Source organism: Babylonia areolata, chromosome 7, assembly GCF_041734735.1.
Source record: "Babylonia areolata isolate BAREFJ2019XMU chromosome 7, ASM4173473v1, whole genome shotgun sequence".
NCBI classification, from domain to species: Eukaryota; Metazoa; Mollusca; class Gastropoda; order Neogastropoda; family Buccinidae; genus Babylonia; species Babylonia areolata.
The window spans coordinates 27,362,680-27,381,430 of NC_134882.1; the positions used below are offsets into that span (position 1 = coordinate 27,362,680).

General features: G+C 46.6%; 1 protein-coding gene across 1 annotated transcript in view; it reads left to right on the forward strand.

Annotated features, from left to right (window-relative positions):
• LOC143283813 (vascular endothelial growth factor receptor 1-like) overlaps window positions 1-18,751 on the forward strand; it is a 130,417-nt gene that overhangs the window by 103,018 nt on the left and 8,648 nt on the right. The window contains exons 18-26 of the mRNA XM_076590186.1: window positions 410-539; window positions 1,788-1,892; window positions 2,706-2,825; window positions 4,095-4,444; window positions 6,513-6,635; window positions 7,916-7,986; window positions 9,295-9,335; window positions 11,172-11,271; window positions 16,459-16,564. Of these exons, the coding sequence (XP_076446301.1) occupies window positions 410-539; window positions 1,788-1,892; window positions 2,706-2,825; window positions 4,095-4,444; window positions 6,513-6,635; window positions 7,916-7,986; window positions 9,295-9,335; window positions 11,172-11,271; window positions 16,459-16,564 (1,146 nt within the window). The remainder of the gene's footprint in view (window positions 1-409; window positions 540-1,787; window positions 1,893-2,705; window positions 2,826-4,094; window positions 4,445-6,512; window positions 6,636-7,915; window positions 7,987-9,294; window positions 9,336-11,171; window positions 11,272-16,458; window positions 16,565-18,751) is intronic.

Below are 18,751 nucleotides of genomic sequence, written 5' to 3' on the forward strand. Positions count from 1 at the left end.
TCAGCACAAATATTGTATGGTAGATGGCAGATAATGAATGTGCCGCACAAAGATTGTATGGCAGATAATGTTTGTCAGTGTGGTTGTGCAACAGGATTGTATGGCAGATAATTTTTGTCAGTGTGGTTGTGCAACAGGATTGTATGGCAGATAATTTTTGTCAGTGTGGTTGTGCAACAGGATTGTATGGCAGATAATTTTTGTCAGTGTGGTTGTGCAACAGGATTGTATGGCAGATAATTATTGTGTCAGTGTGATTGTGCAGCACAATTATTGTATGGCAGATAATTATTGTGTCAGTGTGATTGTGCAGCACAATTATTGTATGGCAGATAATTATTGTGTCAGTGTGATTGTGCAGCACAATGATTGTATGGCAGATAATGATTGTGGCAATGTGATTGTGCAGCACAAAGATTTGGAGAAGTACCTGATTCAGCCTGTAGGGGACTACAACCCTGACCTGCCGATAGACGAACAGACGGGTTGCCTCCCCTATGACCCCAAGTGGGAGTTCCCCAAAGAGAGGCTGCGTCTGGGTACGTAGAGTGAAGGCTGCCGTCCTGCTGTCCATTGGGACATTTCCTCAGGAAGCTACACATTTTGATCAGTTGATGAATATCACCCGAGTTGTATTTATGAGGTTCTGAAAATTGGTAACATTCTTCCCACATTTTAACAGGTGAAAATGTTGTCAGGATTTATGATTGCCAAACAAGGAGTATGCATGCAAAGGAATTCCTCTTACCTGTTGAAAATTCTGGAACTTATTTGATGACAGAGATTGATGAAAACAAAACAGATAAATACAGGATTATGTACAGTTCCTTCCTTCTTTCACACCCACCCCCCCTTCCTCCCTCTGCTCTCTCTCTCTTCCAGGTTAGTAATAATAATGATTTTTATTGCACCCTTCCTTGTAAAACATGTTTAATTGTACTGTACAGTATAAAGTTTGACTTGTAAAACATGCATTTAAACAATTGAAACAACTTGCATACATAACCCTGGACAGCCATCCAACCAAAATAGACACACAATTACGCATGTACACACACAGAAATTTCACACAAAGCACTCATCATACATTTCATACAGCCCGTATTTGCCACACACCCCAGGTTCAGAGATGTGATACCATGAATGTAAGCCAGATGTTGACACTGCATGCATGCACATGAGTATTGGCCATATGCGTCACCCTCATTCCTCAGGGTTTGTACAGTGATGGAAACCAGGAAAAGTTTTTGAAAAATCAGAGACCCATTTCCAAGGCCGGAAAAGTCTGAAAAAAAAAAAAAAGTTTTGCCCTTAAGGGTCTGGAAAAGTCTGAATTACAATAAGACCATAATGTTTGTGAAAAAGCAAACAAACAAAGAGTTTGGAAAAAAAAATGATTCCAGGATATCTACCGCTTTCTTTGTTGGTGCTCTAATAGAGGGTTTTTTGTTCCAGTTTGGTTTTGTTGTCTGGTGTGGAAAAGATTCAGTGTGGTCTGAAAAAGTTCTGGAGAAAAGTATGGAATTCTGTTTCGTGATATTTGTGGGAATCCTGATTCCTGCATACTGCACAATGTGTACATGCTTCTCAAATGAACTTCACAAGAAGCAAACAATACTGTGTCACATGACAGTTTGATTAAAATTGATTGTAATATTACTAATAAATGACGATGAATAAGAACAAGTTGATTTGTCAGATTTGAATCGTTTTTTGTAGAATTAAACTGCTGGTATATAGAAAAAACGAGGATTGTTTACAGTGTGCATGTGTGTGAATGTGTGCAGGCATGATTTTGGGACAGGGAGCGTTTGGACGTGTAATGAAGGCAGAGGCGATCGGCATCGGAGACTCTCAGAGTGTGACCTCTGTAGCAGTCAAGATGGTGAAAGGTACTGCCTTTTTTTTTCTCTCTCTCTCTCTCTTCTTCTTCCATACTATGCTCACTCCATTGTGCGGGCAAATGGCCTGACAATTAAACTATCCTGCATCCTGCTTCTTCTTCTTTCACCTTGGTGTTTGCTACGCTGCCATCCCAGCCAGCTGAGTGGCATCAACCCACACTGCTCATTCCCAGTCACCTGTACTCCGCCACACCCAGCTTCACATGCAAACACACATGTCGCACGCACGCACACACACACGCACACACCTGCCTAATGCACACACTCATGCACTTATCAAGTTATGCATTCACACATTTCACTTTTTTACAAATATGGACACATACGTGTGCATGCACACACACACACACACACACACACACACACATGCCTGCATGCATACATACACACCGACACACAGACACACACACACGCACGCACACAAGCACACGCACGAGGGTACAAGCATGTTCACAAATGCACATATTCATATCACACATCTAGTTTCACTCAAAGTGAAAAGATGTAAAATCAAAGGAAGGGAAAAGCACATACACAAGCACACACACACACACGCACACACACACACACACACACACACACAACAACAACAACAACAACAACAACAACAAAGCAGCAAACCAAACAAACAAAAACAACCACTTTCTCTCTGACCCCATCCTCTTGATCACTGTCACTGTCTGTCATTCTGTCACTACTCCCTCTCCCTGTCTTTACACATGCATGTGGAAATGAATGCGGATGAAGACGTTACAAGGGAACCAGGTCAGTGAATGGTGGTGGTGGTGTTGCTGGTTCCAGACTGCACTGACAAGGAGCAGATGATGGCACTGCTGTCAGAGCTGAAGATCCTCATCCACCTGGGCCAGCACCTCAACATCGTTAACCTGCTGGGCGCCGTCACCAAGGATATACGATTCGGTAACGTGATTTCCTGTCTCATTTTTTCTTCATTTTTTACTTTTTTTTTCTTTTAAATTGAAAAAAATCAGTGCAATATTTTCAGAGATGCCAGCTGTTATGATTTCGCCATATTTTGTTGTGCTTGATCACAATTTGTTCCAACGTTACGCCAACGTCAACATTGTTCCGACAAGTTCATTTTCGACTACATGGCATGGTCACATACTTTCCTGTCATAACATTACCCAGCGCTCTAGACCTGTCAGTCACAAGGCCAGGACAGTCACTATTAACCTTGATATCATGTGATGATGCTGAGCTAATCACTTGCTTGTTTACATTGAAACAGCATTGGTTAGACCAGTTAGCTTAATCGTTTGCCCGAACAAGAGAGAACTTGACGAAATCAAGTTGCATCTGGGTCAAACAGCGTCTGTGCCCGGTGGATTAAACTATGGAGTGCATGGAAAGAACAAGAGGCGTGAAACAGAGAAAGTCAGCCGTGGATTCCGATTGTGAGAAAGAAGACGAACAAAGGCCAGGGAAGTGACACCATGCCACAGGTGTATCAGCTGAAAAGAAGCAGCAGGGGGGAACAGAAGTTTCGCCAAACGTACACTGAAAAATATCTGTTCATTGTGCCCTCCATTTTGGGAGTGTTCCGAATTCAAAATCTTCCTATCAAATTTCCTGATTGTTCCTGCAAACTCTTTACAGGGTTTGGCATCTCTCTATTTTACTTTCATGCTGCCACATTGTTTGATGCAAGAGGCAGTCAAAGAACTTCGTAGTCGATGGTCCTCTGCTAGTTTGCTGGCATCACTCCATTGCCTGTCCACAAGTGAAATATCTCTCTCCGCTGTTTGCTGCCAGTTCGTCTGGGGCTGTCCCCTCTTTCTTTTTCCTGTAACATTGTAACATTGCATGCTTTCTTTTCGTTGGAGTGTTCCAAGTAGAAAAGTAAACAAAATAAGGAAAAGACATTAGAATTTTTGTATTTAATGTATATATCACATTCTGCCATTACATTTTCACAACCCTGTGCAGTTGTTTTTTTTTTTCAATTGAAAAAAAAAAATATTACATAACATGTTTGATGAAAGTTCAAATGGAAAACAGCAACAAAAAGCTCAGTAAACAGAAGACATTCCATATCAGTATTAAGTTGTTTTCATCAACCCTACTTCAGAACATCCAACTCACTGCTTGCTTGACAGTAAAAAAAAAAAAAAAAAAAAAATCGATTAAAAACAAAACAAAACATGGCGCTGTGTTCTCACTTTGCAGGGGAGCTGAACGTGATCGTGGAGTACTGCCAGTACGGCAACCTGCGTACCTACCTGCTGAAACACAAGGACTCCTTCACCGACACCATGGACGACCAGGAACCGTCGTCCCCGACCAGCCCCGTTGCTGACAAGTCAGCGGAGGCCGCCAGGTTGGAGGAGGAGAGCGCCACCTACAACGACACGGCCGGCTCCACCTACAGGGACCCGGCCAAGGCTCCGGGGATGAGCAATGGCAAGGACGTGACGGGGGGCAGTGCGGACACGGTGGGCCCCCCCCTGACCACCAAGAACCTGATCTGCTGGTCCTTTCAGGTGGCTCGCGGCATGGAGTACCTGGCCGCCAAGAAGGTGAGAGGGGCTGCTGGTGGTGGGCTGGCTGTCCTGTCTTTGCTCTTGTCTGTGCTGTGTCTGTCTTGTCTGTACAGTGTCTGTGCTGTGTCTGTCTTGTCTGTACAGTGTCTGTGCTGTGTCTGTACAGTGTCTGTCTTGTCTGTACAGTGTCTGTGCTGTGTCTGTCTTGTCTGTACAGTGTCTGTCTTGTCTGTGCTGTGTCTGTCTTGTCTGTACAGTGTCTGTGCTGTGTCTGTCTTGTCTGTGCTGTGTCTGTGCTGTGTCTGTCTTGTCTGTACAGTGTCTGTCTTGTCTGTGCTGTGTCTGTCTTGTCTGTACAGTGTCTGTCTTGTCTGTACAGTGTCTGTCTTGTCTGTACAGTGTCTGTGCTGTGTCTGTCTTGTCTGTACAGTGTCTGTGCTGTGTCTGTCTTGTCTGTGCTGTGTGTTTTGTCTGTGTCTGGTCTGTCTTGTCTGTAGAATTTTCTGTTATGGATATTTCTGTCAGTGTCTGTCTGATAAAAACTTTTTCTGACCATGCTGCAGTCTTTCTGTGATGGTCGATGTCATAAGATTTCTGTGCCTTCAATGTCCATGGGGTGTCTGTCTTCTGTAATGTCTGTATCTATTACATGTTTTGGGTTCTGATTGATTGTAGCATTCGGTTCCAAAGGTGACTTTGGTTGTTATCACTGGTTTAACTTTGTTATAATGCTGTTGTGCTGGTTTTCTACTTCAGAACTATTTGTGAAAGTTCTTTGTAAAGTGAGTCTACGATTTGTGAAATGGTCTCCTAGTCTTGTCTTTAAAAATGTCTGGTTGTACGGTATCCTTCAGTCAGTGCACGTCCTGATGATGACAGGGTCCAGCATCTTGTCAGTTCCAGAATCCTGTCAGTGTCACACTTCAAGTTTAGACGCAGTGCTTAGGTGCAAGGGTGTCGCAATTGAGAAATCACTCGATAGGTAAAAACAATAACTGACGCAGGAAAATACAAAAAGGTGGCTGTATTACGATCGCGCTCTCCATGGAGCAGCCGAATTTCCACAGTAATCTGTTTGTGTAAATGCCATGCATTACATGTGGTCTGCTTCTGTACAAGTTGTGTTTGTGCAATGTCTGTACAATGTGTGTATGTGTGTACAATTTCTGTCTGTCCATCTGTGTAATGTCTGTATGGTGGTGGTGGAAGTGATGATGATGCAGATAATGACGATGTTAATTATGGAGGTCAGTGATGATGATATTAATGAGGTAATGAAGACAGCGTGGATGATGGTGATGAGGTGATGGTGACAATGAAGGTGGTGATATGGATGATGACATTGATAATGATGATGGAGGTGATGTTGATGTGGATGATGATGACAGTGTGGATGATGACGTTGAGGTAACGCGTCCGACTAGGAAGCGAGAAAATCTGAGCGCGCTGGTTCGAATCACGGCTCAGCCGCCGATATTTTCTCCCCCTCCACTAGACCTTGAGTGGTGGTCTGGGCGCTAGTCATTCGGACAAGACGATAAACCGAGGTCCCATGTGCAGCATGCACTTCGTGCACGTAAAAGAACCCACGGCAACAAAAGGGTTGTTCCTGGCAAAATTCTGAAGAAAAATCCACTTCGATAGGAAAAAAACAAATAAAACTGCACGCAGGAAAAAAATACAAAAAAATGGGTGGCGCTGTAGTATAGCGACGCGCTCTCCCTGGGGAGAGCAGCCCGAATTTCACACAGAGAAATCTGTTGTGATAAAAAGCAATACAAATACAAATACAAATTGACGGTGATGTTGGAGGTTGTGAGAATGTGTTTGATGATGATAGAGATGGTGATGTGGATAATGACAATAATGATGGATGTGGTGATAATGTGATTGATGATGATGATGACAACAGTGACAGTGTGAGTGATCATGGAGGTGGTAATAATGATGTGAATGATAATGATGACGATAACAATGACAGTGATGATGGGGGAGGTGGTAACAATGATGTGAATGATGATGATGATGACAACAACGACAGTATGAGTGATGATGAAGGTGGTGATAATGATGATGAAGATGACGTCGATGATGATGATGACAGTACATTCACCGTGACCTGGCGGCAAGGAACGTGCTGCTGGCCAAGGACAACGTGGTGAAGATCTGTGATTTTGGCCTGGCCAAGGACCTCTACCGGGACCCAGAGTACCACAAGAAGGGAGACGTGAGTAGTCAGTCACCCCTCGTCACGCCTCACAGCCAGTCACTGTGCTCTGCTGCTGGGGGCGTGTGTGTGTGTGTGTGTGTGTGTGTGGATTTGTTTGGGGGTGTGGTGGGGGCGGTACCCAGAGTACCAGAAGAAGGGAGACGTGAGTGGTCACCCCTCGTCAGGCCTCACATCCAGTCACTTTGCTCTGCTGTTGGGGGTGTGTGTGTGTGTGTGTGTGTGTGGATTTGTTTGGGGGTGTGGTGGGGGCGGTACCCAGAGTACCACAAGAAGGGAGACGTGAGTGGTCACCCCTCGTCACGCCTCACATCCAGTCACTTTGCTCTGCTGTTGGGGGTGTGTGTGTGTGTTGATTTTTTAGGGGGTAGGGTTGGGGGTGGATAGGGAAAGGATGTAGGAAGTTTGGAATGAAGCATTGTAGTTTAGGGGTCATATATATGCGGGTGTATGCGAGAAAGAGAGACTGTGTATGCATGTGTGTGTGTGTGTTTATGATTGTGTGTGAGACACAGGGAGTTTGTGTTTGACTGTGCTCGTGTAAAGGAGAAAGTGAGAGAAAAACTGTGTATGTGAAACAGAGAGAGGTGGGAACAGACAGAGAGACACTATGACATGTGTGTGTGAAAAATGGAAAGAGATAACTCACTTTGCAGTAAAACTCATTAAAGGAATTATGGACACTAAAACTAAACACAACCAACAGATCAAAGCAATTAGTTGTGAGCACATACAGGGATCTTCCACAAGATGTAGTTATGAATTGCATAAGTTTTAACACTGGTATACAATTTTTGCCAGTCCTGGTTGAAAAAGTCTCATTGGCAACTGAGAACTTAAAGCTTGGAGTCTTGAAAAGTCAATGCCATCAGGCCGGTGATTCTGATGTGATGTGATGTGATGTGTGTGTGTGTATGTGTGTGTGTGTGTGTGTGTGTGATTATGTGCGAGAGAAAGACCGTGTTTGTGTGAGTGGGATTATTCAGACTGAAAATGTGAAAGAGAGAGGGTGTGTGTATGTAATGTGTGTGTGTGTGTGTGTGTGTGTGCATTTGTTGACATTTGTTCGTGTCTGTAGAGGGCATTAGTTGGTATTGTACGGTCTCAAACGATAAGACAGAGGGTGGCAGACCATTCACTGTATTACAGTGCTCAGAATGAAATGTCCCATGAAAGTTTACCAGTTTGGTCTTTTGTTATTTGGATTTAATTGTTTATTCCTAAATGTTCCTGTGTTGGTTAAGACTTCTGAGGTTTCTGATCTGGAGTGTGTGTGGTAGGGACCTGTACCAGTCAAGTGGATGGCGTTGGAATCTTTGACCCATCGCATCTGTACGACCAAGAGTGATGTGTACGTAATCTGTGTCCATGTGTGTGTGTGTTTCTGTGTGTGTGACGTTTGTGTGTATATATGTATGTGTGTGTTTCTGTGTGTGTGACGTTTGTGTGTATATCTGTGTGTGTGTGTGTTTCTGTGTGTGTGACGTTTGTGTGTATATATCTGTGTGTATGTGTATGCTGTGTGTGTGTCTGCGTGTGATCTGTGTCTGTTCATATGTGTCTGCATGTAATCTATAAGTGTGTGTGTGTGTGTGTGCATGTAATGTGTGTCTGTGTGTGCGTGTGTGTCTGACCGTAACTTCTGTGTGTTGTGACAATATCTAATCTGTATCCATGTGTGTGTATAATATGTGTCTGTATGTTTGCATGTCTTGAAATATGTGTCCAGTGTTGTGTGTCTGTGTGTAGTCTGTGCAATCTGTGTCCATGTGTGTGTATCTATGTGTAATCTGTGTCCATGTGTGTGTATCTATGTGTAATCTGTGTCCATGTGTGTGTATCTATGTGTAATCTGTGTCCATGTGTGTGTGTCTATGTGCAATCTGTGTCCATGTGTGTGTATCTATGTGTAATCTGTGTCCATGTGTGTGTATCTATGTGTAATCTGTGTCCATGTGTGTGTATCTATGTGTAATCTGTGTCCATGTGTGTGTGGTCTGTGTGCAATCTGTGCCTCATGTGTGTTTGTGTTTGTAATGTGTGTCCATGTGTGTTTCTAATGTGTGTGTGTGTGTCTGTGTGTGTGGTCTGTCCATGTGTAAATTTTGTGCGTGTATATGTCCATATGTGTATGTCCATGTGTAATCTGGGTCGGTAATTATGTACATGAGTTACCTGTGTCCATGTCTGTGTGTCTGCGTGTTGTGATCTGTCCATGTGTATATGTTATCATGATAATGCCAAATGCAGTAGGAATGATAAGAACATCTGTGTCATTCAAGATAACTAATAAAATGAGATTGATAAGGAAATATATACTATTCACAATATTGAATAAAATATGATTGAAGAAAAATCTATACCAATCATTGTAACTAACAGAATATGATTGGGATGAAACTCTGCATTATTCATCATAAAATAATGACATATATGGAAGAAAACCATTTACAAATAATAATGATATATGACTGAGAAGAAATCTATGCCATTCATAATAACTAATAAGATTTGATTGGGAAGGAAACCAGTACCTTTGTTAACAACTAAACAATATGATTGAGAAGAATATCTTTACCATTCATAATATTGACTCATTTGATTGAAAAGGAAAGAACATCACTGGAACTGGTGTCAGTTTGATTTGTTTTCTCCACAGCTGGTCCTACGGCATCCTGCTTTGGGAGCTCTTCTCACTAGGTTGGTGTGTGTGTGTGTGTGTGTGTGTAGGTGTGAGAGAGGGAGTGTGTGTGTGTGTGTGTGTGTAGGTGTGAGAGAGGGAGTGTGTGTGTGTGTGTGTGTGTGTAGGTGTGAGAGAGGGAGTGTGTGTGTGTGTGTGTGTGTGTGTGTGTAGGTGTGAGAGAGGGTGTGTGTGTGTGTGTGTGTAGGTGTGAGAGAGGGAGTGTGTGTGTGTGTGTGTGTGTGTAGGTGTGAGAGAGGAGTGTGTGTGTGTGTGTGTGTGTGTAGGTGTGAGAGAGGGAGTGTGTGTGTGTGTGTGTGTAGGTGTGAGAGAGGGAGTGTGTGTGTGTGTGTGTGTGTGTGTAGGTGTGAGAGAGGGTGTGTGTGTGTGTGTGTGTGTGTAGGTGTGAGAGAGGGAGTGTGTGTGTGTGTGTGTGTGTAGGTGTGAGAGAGGGAGTGTGTGTGTGTGTGTGTGTAGGTGTGAGAGAGGGTGTGTGTGTGTGTGTGTGTGTAGGTGTGAGAGAGGGAGTGTGTGTGTGTGTGTGTGTGTGTGTGTGTGTGTGTAGGTGTGAGAGAGGGTGTGTGTGTGTGTGTGTGTGTGTGTGTAGGTGTGAGAGAGGGAGTGTGTGTGTGTGTGTGTGTGTAGGTGTGAGAGAGGGAGTGTGTGTGTGTGTAGGTGTGAGAGAGGGAGTGTGTGTGTGTGTGTGTGTAGGTGTGAGAGAGGGAGTGTGTGTGTGTGTAGGTGTGAGAGAGGGAGTGTGTGTGTGTGTGTAGGTGTGAGAGAGGGAGTGGGTGTGTGTGTGTGTGTGTGTGTGTGAAGGTGTGTATGCACATGTCTGTGTTGTGTGTGAGTGCTTGCATGTGTGTGCAGGACTGTTTGACATCAGTCTTTTTTTTTCTTGTCTTTTTTTTTTTTTAAAATCAGACTCGGGTCAGACAGACTCCACTGTGTGGGTGGGGGTTGGGGTGGATGGGTATGATGACGTCAGTGAAATGAAAGATGACTGAGTTTTAATGGGTCCTGATCTCATAGAAAAGACTAGGGTTGCATAACACCATTTTACTATTGTTTACTATTTGTATTTGTATTTCTTTTTATCACAACAGATTTCTATGTGTGAAATTTGGGCTGCTCTCCCCAGGGAGAGCGCGTTGCTACACTACAGTGCCACCCATTTTTTTGTATTTTTTCCTGCGTGCAGTTTTATTTATTTTTCCTATCGAAGTGGATTTTTCTACATAATTTTGCCAGGAACAACCCTTTTGTTGCCGTGGGTTCTTTTACGTGTGCTAAGTGCATGCTGCACACAGGACCTCGGTTTATTGTCTCATCTGAATGACTAGCGTCCAGACCACCACTCCAGGTCTAGTGGAGGGGGAGAAAATATCGGCGGCTGAGCCGTGATTCGAACCAGCGCGCTCAGATTGTCTCGCTTCCTAGGCGGACGCGTTACCTCTAGGCCATCACTCCACTTGAGTGTTGTTATTGTTTTTTTTATCATGAACGTCCATTCAGAATAAGCCCTTGGCCCCATACTGAAGGGGCAAATACAAAAGAACATTATACATATTCTCACTAACAAAGGTAACAGTTAACCCATACATAAGCTCTACAAATGAATATTAAGAGACTGCAGTGCGTAGCCTCTTGCGTGCTTCATAAATATACATTGCACATAGACAGAAAAGAGAGAAAGAGACTCTCAGTCTGACAGGTAGAAACACAGAGAAGAAATGAAACTAAGTTGCTTTTTTTCTTAACTGTAACAATGTTATCAAATTGTTATTATCACTGACCATTCATTATTGTTGTTGTAGTTGTGCTGACTGATGCACTGTGTGTGTGATGCACTGCAGGAGGGAACCCATACCCAGGTGTGGAGATCAACGAGAAGTTCATTGGACTGCTGAAGTCAGGTTATCACATGGACAAACCCAAGTTTGCCTCGGACGACATGTGAGTCATAGCTGATGATACTGACAATCAGTGAATCATGAATCATTTTGAAATAGCCTATCATCTTGTGTAATGCTTAAAAGCTTATAGCTGTGATGATTACAAAGTGTCTTTATACAGCGCATAATGTTGAGTAATGCAACTTGATCTGCTATATACTTTTCATATACTCAGTTCGTGCTCTGACACCACCCACACTCAAAAACAGCCAAATACACGTATGCATGCACGCATATGCAGAAACAGAGAAACGCACTAACACACAGACACAGACAGACAGACTGTAGGGCTGTGTTATGTACAGTGTGTACACCTGGTGAAGGGGTGGTGGTGGTGGTGTGTTGTACCTGTAGGGCTGTGTTATGTGCAGTGTGTACACCTGGTGAAGGGGTGGTGGTGGTGGTGTGTTGTACCTGTAGGACTGTGTTATGTGCAGTGTGTACACCTGGTGAAGGGGTGGGGGTGGTGGTGTGTTGTACCTGTAGGGCTGTGTTATGTGCAGTGTGTACACCTGGTGAAGGGGTGGTGGTGGTGTGTTGTACCTGTAGGGCTGTGTTATGTGCAGTGTGTACACCTGGTGAAGGGGTGGTGGTGTGTTGTACCTGTAGGGCTGTGTTATGTGCAGTGTGTACACCTGGTGAAGGGGTGGTGGTGGTGGTGTGTTGTACCTGTAGGACTGTGTTATGTGCAGTGTGTACACCTGGTGAAGGGGTGGGGGTGGTGGTGTGTTGTACCTGTAGGGCTGTGTTATGTGCAGTGTGTACACCTGGTGAAGGGGTGGTGGTGGTGTGTTGTACCTGTAGGGATGTGTTATGTGCAGTGTGTACACCTGGTGAAGGGGTGGTGGTGGTGGTGTGTTGTACCTGTAGGGATGTGTTATGTGCAGTGTGTACACCTGGTGAAGGGGTGGGGGTGGTGTGTTGTACCTGTAGGGCTGTGTTATGTGCAGTGTGTACACCTGGTGAAGGGGTGGTGGTGGTGTGTTGTACCTGTAGGGATGTGCTATGTGCAGTGTGTACACCTGGTGAAGGGGTGGGGGTGGTGGTGTGTTGTACCTGTAGGGATGTGTTATGTGCAGTGTGTACACCTGGTGAAGGGGTGGTGGTGGTGGTGTGTTGTACCTGTAGGGCTGTGCTATGTGCAGTGTGTACACCTGGTGAAGGGGTGGTGGTGGTGGTGTGTTGTACCTGTAGGGCTGTGTTATGTGCAGTGTGTACACCTGGTGAAGGGGTGGTGGTGGTGGTGTGTTGTACCTGTAGGACTGTGTTATGTGCAGTGTGTACACCTGGTGAAGGGGTGGTGGTGGTGGTGTGTTGTACCTGTAGGACTGTGTTATGTGCAGTGTGTACACCTGATGAAGGGGTGGTGGTGGTGTGTTGTACCTGTAGGGATGTGCTATGTGCAGTGTGTACACCTGGTGAAGGGGTGGTGGTGTGTTGTACCTGTAGGGCTGTGTTATGTGCAGTGTGTACACCTGGTGAAGGGGTGGTGGTGGTGTGTTGTACCTGTAGGGCTGTGTTATGTGCAGTGTGTACACCTGGTGAAGGGGTGGTGGTGGTGTGTTGTACCTGTAGGGATGTGTTATGTGCAGTGTGTGCACCTTGTTAAGGGGTGGGTGTGGTGTGTTGTACCTGTAGGGCTGTGTTATGTGCAGTGTGTACACCTGGTGAAGGGGTGGGGGTGGTGTGTTGTACCTGTAGGGCTGTGTTATGTGCAGTGTGTACACCTGGTGAAGGGGTGGTGGTGGTGTGTTGTACCTGTAGGACTGTGTTATGTGCAGTGTGTACACCTGGTGAAGGGGTGGTGGTGGTGGTGTGTTGTACCTGTAGGGCTGTGTTATGTGCAGTGTGTACACCTGGTGAAGGGGTGGGGGTGGTGGTGTGTTGTACCTGTAGGGATGTGCTGTGTGCAGTGTGTGCACCTGGTGAAGGGGTGGGGGTGGTGTGTTGTACCTGTAGGGCTGTGTTATGTGCAGTGTGTACACCTTGTGAAGGGGTGGTAGTGGTGTGTTGTACCTGTAGGGCTGTGTTATGTGCAGTGTGTACACCTGGTGAAGGGGTGGTTGTGGTGGTGTGTTGTACCTGTAGGGCTGTGTTATGTGCAATGTGTACACCTGGTGAAGGGGTGGTGGTGGTGGTGTGTTGTACCTGTAGGGCTGTGTTATGTGCAGTGTGTACACCTGGTGAAGGGGTGGTGGTGGTGGTGTGTTGTACCTGTAGGGATGTGTTATGTGCAGTGTGTACACCTGGTGAAGGGGTGGCGGTGGTGGTGTGTTGTACCTGTAGGACTGTGTTATGTACAGTGTGTACACCTGGTTAAGGGGTGGTGGTGTGTTGTACCTGTAGGGCTGTGTTATGTGCAGTGTGTACACCTGGTGAAGGGGTGGTGGTGGTGTGTTGTACCTGTAGGGCTGTGTTATGTGCAGTGTGTACACCTGGTGAAGGGGTGGTGGTGGTGTGTTGTACCTGTAGGGCTGTGCTATGTGCAGTGTGTACACCTGGTGAAGGGGTGGTGGTGGTGGTGTGTTGTACCTGTAGGGCTGTGTTATGTGCAGTGTGTGCACCTGGTGAAGGGGTGGTGGTGGTGGTGTGTTGTACCTGTAGGGCTGTGTTATGTGCAGTGTGTGCACCTGGTGAAGGGGTGGTTGTGGTGGTGTGTTGTACCTGTAGGGATGTGTTATGTACAGTGTGTACACCTGGTGAAGGGGTGGTGGTGGTGGTGTGTTGTACCTGTAGGGCTGTGTTATGTGCAGTGTGTACACCTGGTGAAGGGGTGGTGGTGGTGGTGTGTTGTACCTGTAGGGCTGTGTTATGTGCAGTGTGTACACCTGGTGAAGGGGTGGTGGTGGTGGTGTGTTGTACCTGTAGGGCTGTGTTATGTGCAGTGTGTACACCTGGTGAAGGGGTGGTGGTGGTGGTGTGTTGTACCTGTAGGACTGTGTTATGTGCAGTGTGTACACCTGGTGAAGGGGTGGTGGTGGTGGTGTGTTGTACCTGTAGGGATGTGTTATGTGCAGTGTGTACACCTGGTGAAGGGGTGGTGGTGGTGGTGTGTTGTACCTGTAGGGATGTGTTATGTGCAGTGTGTACACCTGGTGAAGGGGTGGTGGTGGTGGTGTGTTGTACCTGTAGGGCTGTGTTATGTGCAGTGTGTACACCTGGTGAAGGGGTGGTGGTGGTGGTGTGTTGTACCTGTAGGACTGTGTTATGTGCAGTGTGTACACCTGGTGAAGGGGTGGTTGTGGTGGTGTGTTGTACCTGTAGGGCTGTGTTATGTGCAGTGTGTACACCTGGTGAAGGGGTGGTGGTGGTGGTGTGTTGTACCTGTAGGGCTGTGTTATGTGCAGTGTGTACACCTGGTGAAGGGGTGGTGGTGGTGGTGGTGTGTTGTACCTGTAGGGCTGTGTTATGTGCAGTGTGTACACCTGGTGAAGGGGTGGTGGTGGTGGTGGTGGTGTGTTGTACCTGTAGGGCTGTGTTATGTGCAGTGTGTACACCTGGTGAAGGGGTGGTGGTGGTGGTGTGTTGTACCTGTAGGGCTGTGTTATGTGCAGTGTGTACACCTGGTGAAGGGGTGGTGGTGGTGGTGTGTTGTACCTGTAGGGCTGTGTTATGTGCAGTGTGTACACCTGGTGAAGGGGTGGTGGTGGTGGTGTGTTGTACCAGTAGGGATGTGTTATGTGCAGTGTGTACACCTGGTGAAGGGGTGGTGGTGTGTTGTACCTGTAGGGATGTGTTATGTGCAGTGTGTACACCTGGTGAAGGGGTGGTGGTGGTGGTGTGTTGTACCTGTAGGGCTGTGTTATGTGCAGTGTGTACACCTGGTGAAGGGGTGGTGGTGGTGGTGTGTTGTACCTGTATGGATGTGTTATGTGCAGTGTGTACACCTGGTGAAGGGGTGGTGGTGTGTTGTACCTGTATGGATGTGTTATGTGCAGTGTGTACACCTGGTGAAGGGGTGGTGGTGGTGTGTTGTACCTGTAGGGATGTGTTATGTGCAGTGTGTACACCTGGTGAAGGGGTGGTGGTGTGTTGTACCTGTATGGATGTGTTATGTGCAGTGTGTACACCTGGTGAAGGGGTGGGGGTGTGTTGTACCTGTAGGGATGTGTTATGTGCAGTGTGTACACCTGGTGAAGGGGTGGTGGTGGTGTGTTGTACCTGTAGGGCTGTGTTATGTGCAGTGTGTACACCTGGTGAAGGGGTGGTGGTGGTGGTGTGTTGTACCTGTAGGGATGTGTTATGTACAGTGTGTACACCTGGTGAAGGGGTGGGGGTGGTGTGTTGTACCTGTAGGGCTGTGTTATGTGCAGTGTGTACACCTGGTGAAGGGGTGGTGGTGGTGTGTTGTACCTGTAGGGCTGTGTTATGTGCAGTGTGTGCACCTTGTGAAGGGGTGGTGGTGGTGTGTTGTACCTGTAGGGCTGTGTTATGTGCAGTGTGTACACCTTGTGAAGGGGTGGTGGTGGTGGTGTGTTGTACCTGTAGGGATGTGTTATGTGCAGTGTGTACACCTGGTGAAGGGGTGGTGGTGGTGGTGTTTTGTACCTGTAGGGCTGTGTTATGTGCAGTGTGTACACCTGGTGAAGGGGTGGTGGTGGTGGTGTGTTGTACCTGTAGGGATGTGCTGTGTGCAGTGTGTGCACCTTGTGAAGGGGTGGTGGTGGTGTGTTGTACCTGTAGGGCTGTGTTATGTGCAGTGTGTACACCTGGTGAAGGGGTGGTGGTGGTGGTGTGTTGTACCTGTAGGGCTGTGCTATGTGCAGTGTGTGCACCTTGTGAAGGGGTGGTAGTGGTGTGTTGTACCTATAGGGCTGTGTTATGTGCAGTGTGTACACCTGGTGAAGGGGTGGGGGTGGTGGTGTGTTGTACCTGTAGGGCTGTGCTGTGTGCAGTGTGTACACCTTGTTAAGGGGTGGGTGTGGTGTGTTGTACCTGTAGGGCTGTGCTGTGTGCAGTGTGTACACCTTGTTAAGGGGTGGGTGTGGTGTGTTGTACCTGTAGGGCTGTGCTGTGTGCAGTGTGTACACCTTGTTAAGGGGTGGGTGTGGTGTGTTGTACCTGTAGGGCTGTACTGTGTGCAGTGTGTGCACCTTGTGAAGGGGTGGGGGTGGTGTGTTGTACCTGTAGGGCTGTGTTATGTGCAGTGTGTACACCTGGTGAAGGGATGGGGGTGGTGTGTTGCCAGGTACAAAGTGATGCAGCAGACATGGGACCCGGAGCCAGAGAAGCGGCCGTCCTTCAGTCAGCTGGTGTCCATCATGGGAGACTTCCTGGAGGCCAACGTCAAGCAGGTCAGCCATCAGCAACACCTTCTCTTTTTTCTTGAATGATGATGAATGATATGGATACTTATACAGCGCCTATCCTCAGTCAGAGACCAAGCTCTAAGCACCACCATACAAAGTCGGGGTCATTTGCGCAACAGGCTGTCTACCTGGGTAGATCCAACTGACGGCTGACATTGTGCGCTCATCATTCGTTTCCTGTGTCATTCAGTCAGATATCAGGCACTCACACATACACACTCAGACAGACATGTAGCGTTTTATATGCATGACTGTTTTGTTTATTTACCCCGCCATGTGGGCAGCCATACTATTTTTGAGGGTGTGCATGTTGGGTATGTTCTTGTTTCTGTAACCCACTGAATGCTGACATGGATTACAGGATCTTTATATGTGTATTTGATCTTCTGCGTGAGTATACATATGAAGGGTGTTCAGACACTAGCAGGTGCACATATGGGGATCAGAAAAATCTTCACTCCTTACCCTCCAGGTGCCATTACAGTGATTCGAACCCGGGACCCGGACCCTCAGATTGAAAGTCCAACGCTTTAACCACTCAGCTATTTCGCTGGTCATCTTCTTTTATCCTGTAGTACGGCGAACTCCAACATGCCAAGCGCTCCCATGGAGGCCAAAAGAAGTGCTTCAAAGACACTCTGAAAGCTTCTCTGAAGGCCTTCAACATCAGCCATGACACGCGGGAGCTGAATGCAATGGACAGACCAAAGTGGCATTCAGCTGTCCACAAAGGCGCCAAATCCTGTGAGGCCAACAGAACCACTGCTGCAGAGCAATGCAGACAGGCCAGGAAAAGCAGTGCCAGCAAGTCCCCGACAGCCGCCACCATCCCCTGTCCACACTGCGTCAGAACCTTCCGGGCGCAGATTGGCCTGACCAGTCATCTGCGCACCCACAGAGCCCAACCCAACCACCCCCAGGATGACTAGATGGTCCTCGTTGATCCCGACGGACGAACCACACAGTCTCCCACAGAAGGGACACCACTGATGACCTGCCGTCCAGTTCCCTCTGTTCCTGTCTCTCTTCGTTGTCTTTTTCAAGACGTCAACCAGTGTCTGACCTGTTCTCATTTTCTGAGATTTTGTCCAACCTTGTCTTTTTGTCCAGCCTCGTCTTTTTGTCCAACCTTGTCTTTTTCTGCCTGCTTTCCTTCTCCGTCCTTGCACAGTGCCGTGCAGGACTGTCTTGGCATGCCCTGCTGATCATGAGATGTGCCCATACCGCTTCAGTACGCGTTTTTTTTCACTGTGGTCTGGCAGACCTTCAGTTCCTTTGAAGATATGATCACAGTGAACAGGTTAGGTTTAATTTCAATGTCCACATCCCTCCCCGCCCCTCCAACTCTCGTCCACATGAACATGATGGGGCTAATACCTCAGGTCAGTGTGTGAGGGATTGTATTATATTGAATCATGTTTTTTTGTGACATCAGATTTGAATTTTCCCCATGTGAAATTTGGGTTGCTGTCCCTGGGAAGAGCACATTGCCACAATGTAGTGGCACCTTTTTTCTTCCCAGTCGGCAATTGTTTTTTGTTTTGTTTTCTTACTTTCAAAAGTTATGTTGCAGTATTTACCTGGACCTGTGTCTGTCTGTTGCAGTATTACCTGTGTCTGTATTACCTGTGTCTGTCTGTTGCAGTATTACCTGGACCTGTCCGTATGTTGCAGTATTACCTATGTCTGTCTGTTGCAGTATTACCTGGACCTGTCTGTCTGTTGCAGTATTACATGTGTCTGTCTGTTACAGTATTACCTGGACCTGTCTTGTCTGTTGCAGTATTACCTGTGTCTGTCTGTTGCAGTATTACCTGTGTCTGTCTGTTGCAATATTACCTGTGTCTGAATGTTGCAGTATTACCTGTGCCTGTCTGTTGCAGTATTACCTGGATCTGTCTGTATGTTATAGTATTACCTGTGCCTGTCAATGTTGCATTATTACCTGTGTCTGTCTGTTGCAGTATTACCTGTGCCTGTCTGTTGCAGTATTACCTGGATCTGTCTGTATGTTATAGTATTACCTGTGCCTGTCAATGTTGCATTATTACCTGTGTCTGTCTGTTGCAGTATTACCTGTGTCTGTCTGTTGCAGTATTACCTGGATCTGTCTGTATGTTGCAGTATTACCTGTGTCTGTATGTTGCAGTATTACCTGTGCCTGTCAATGTG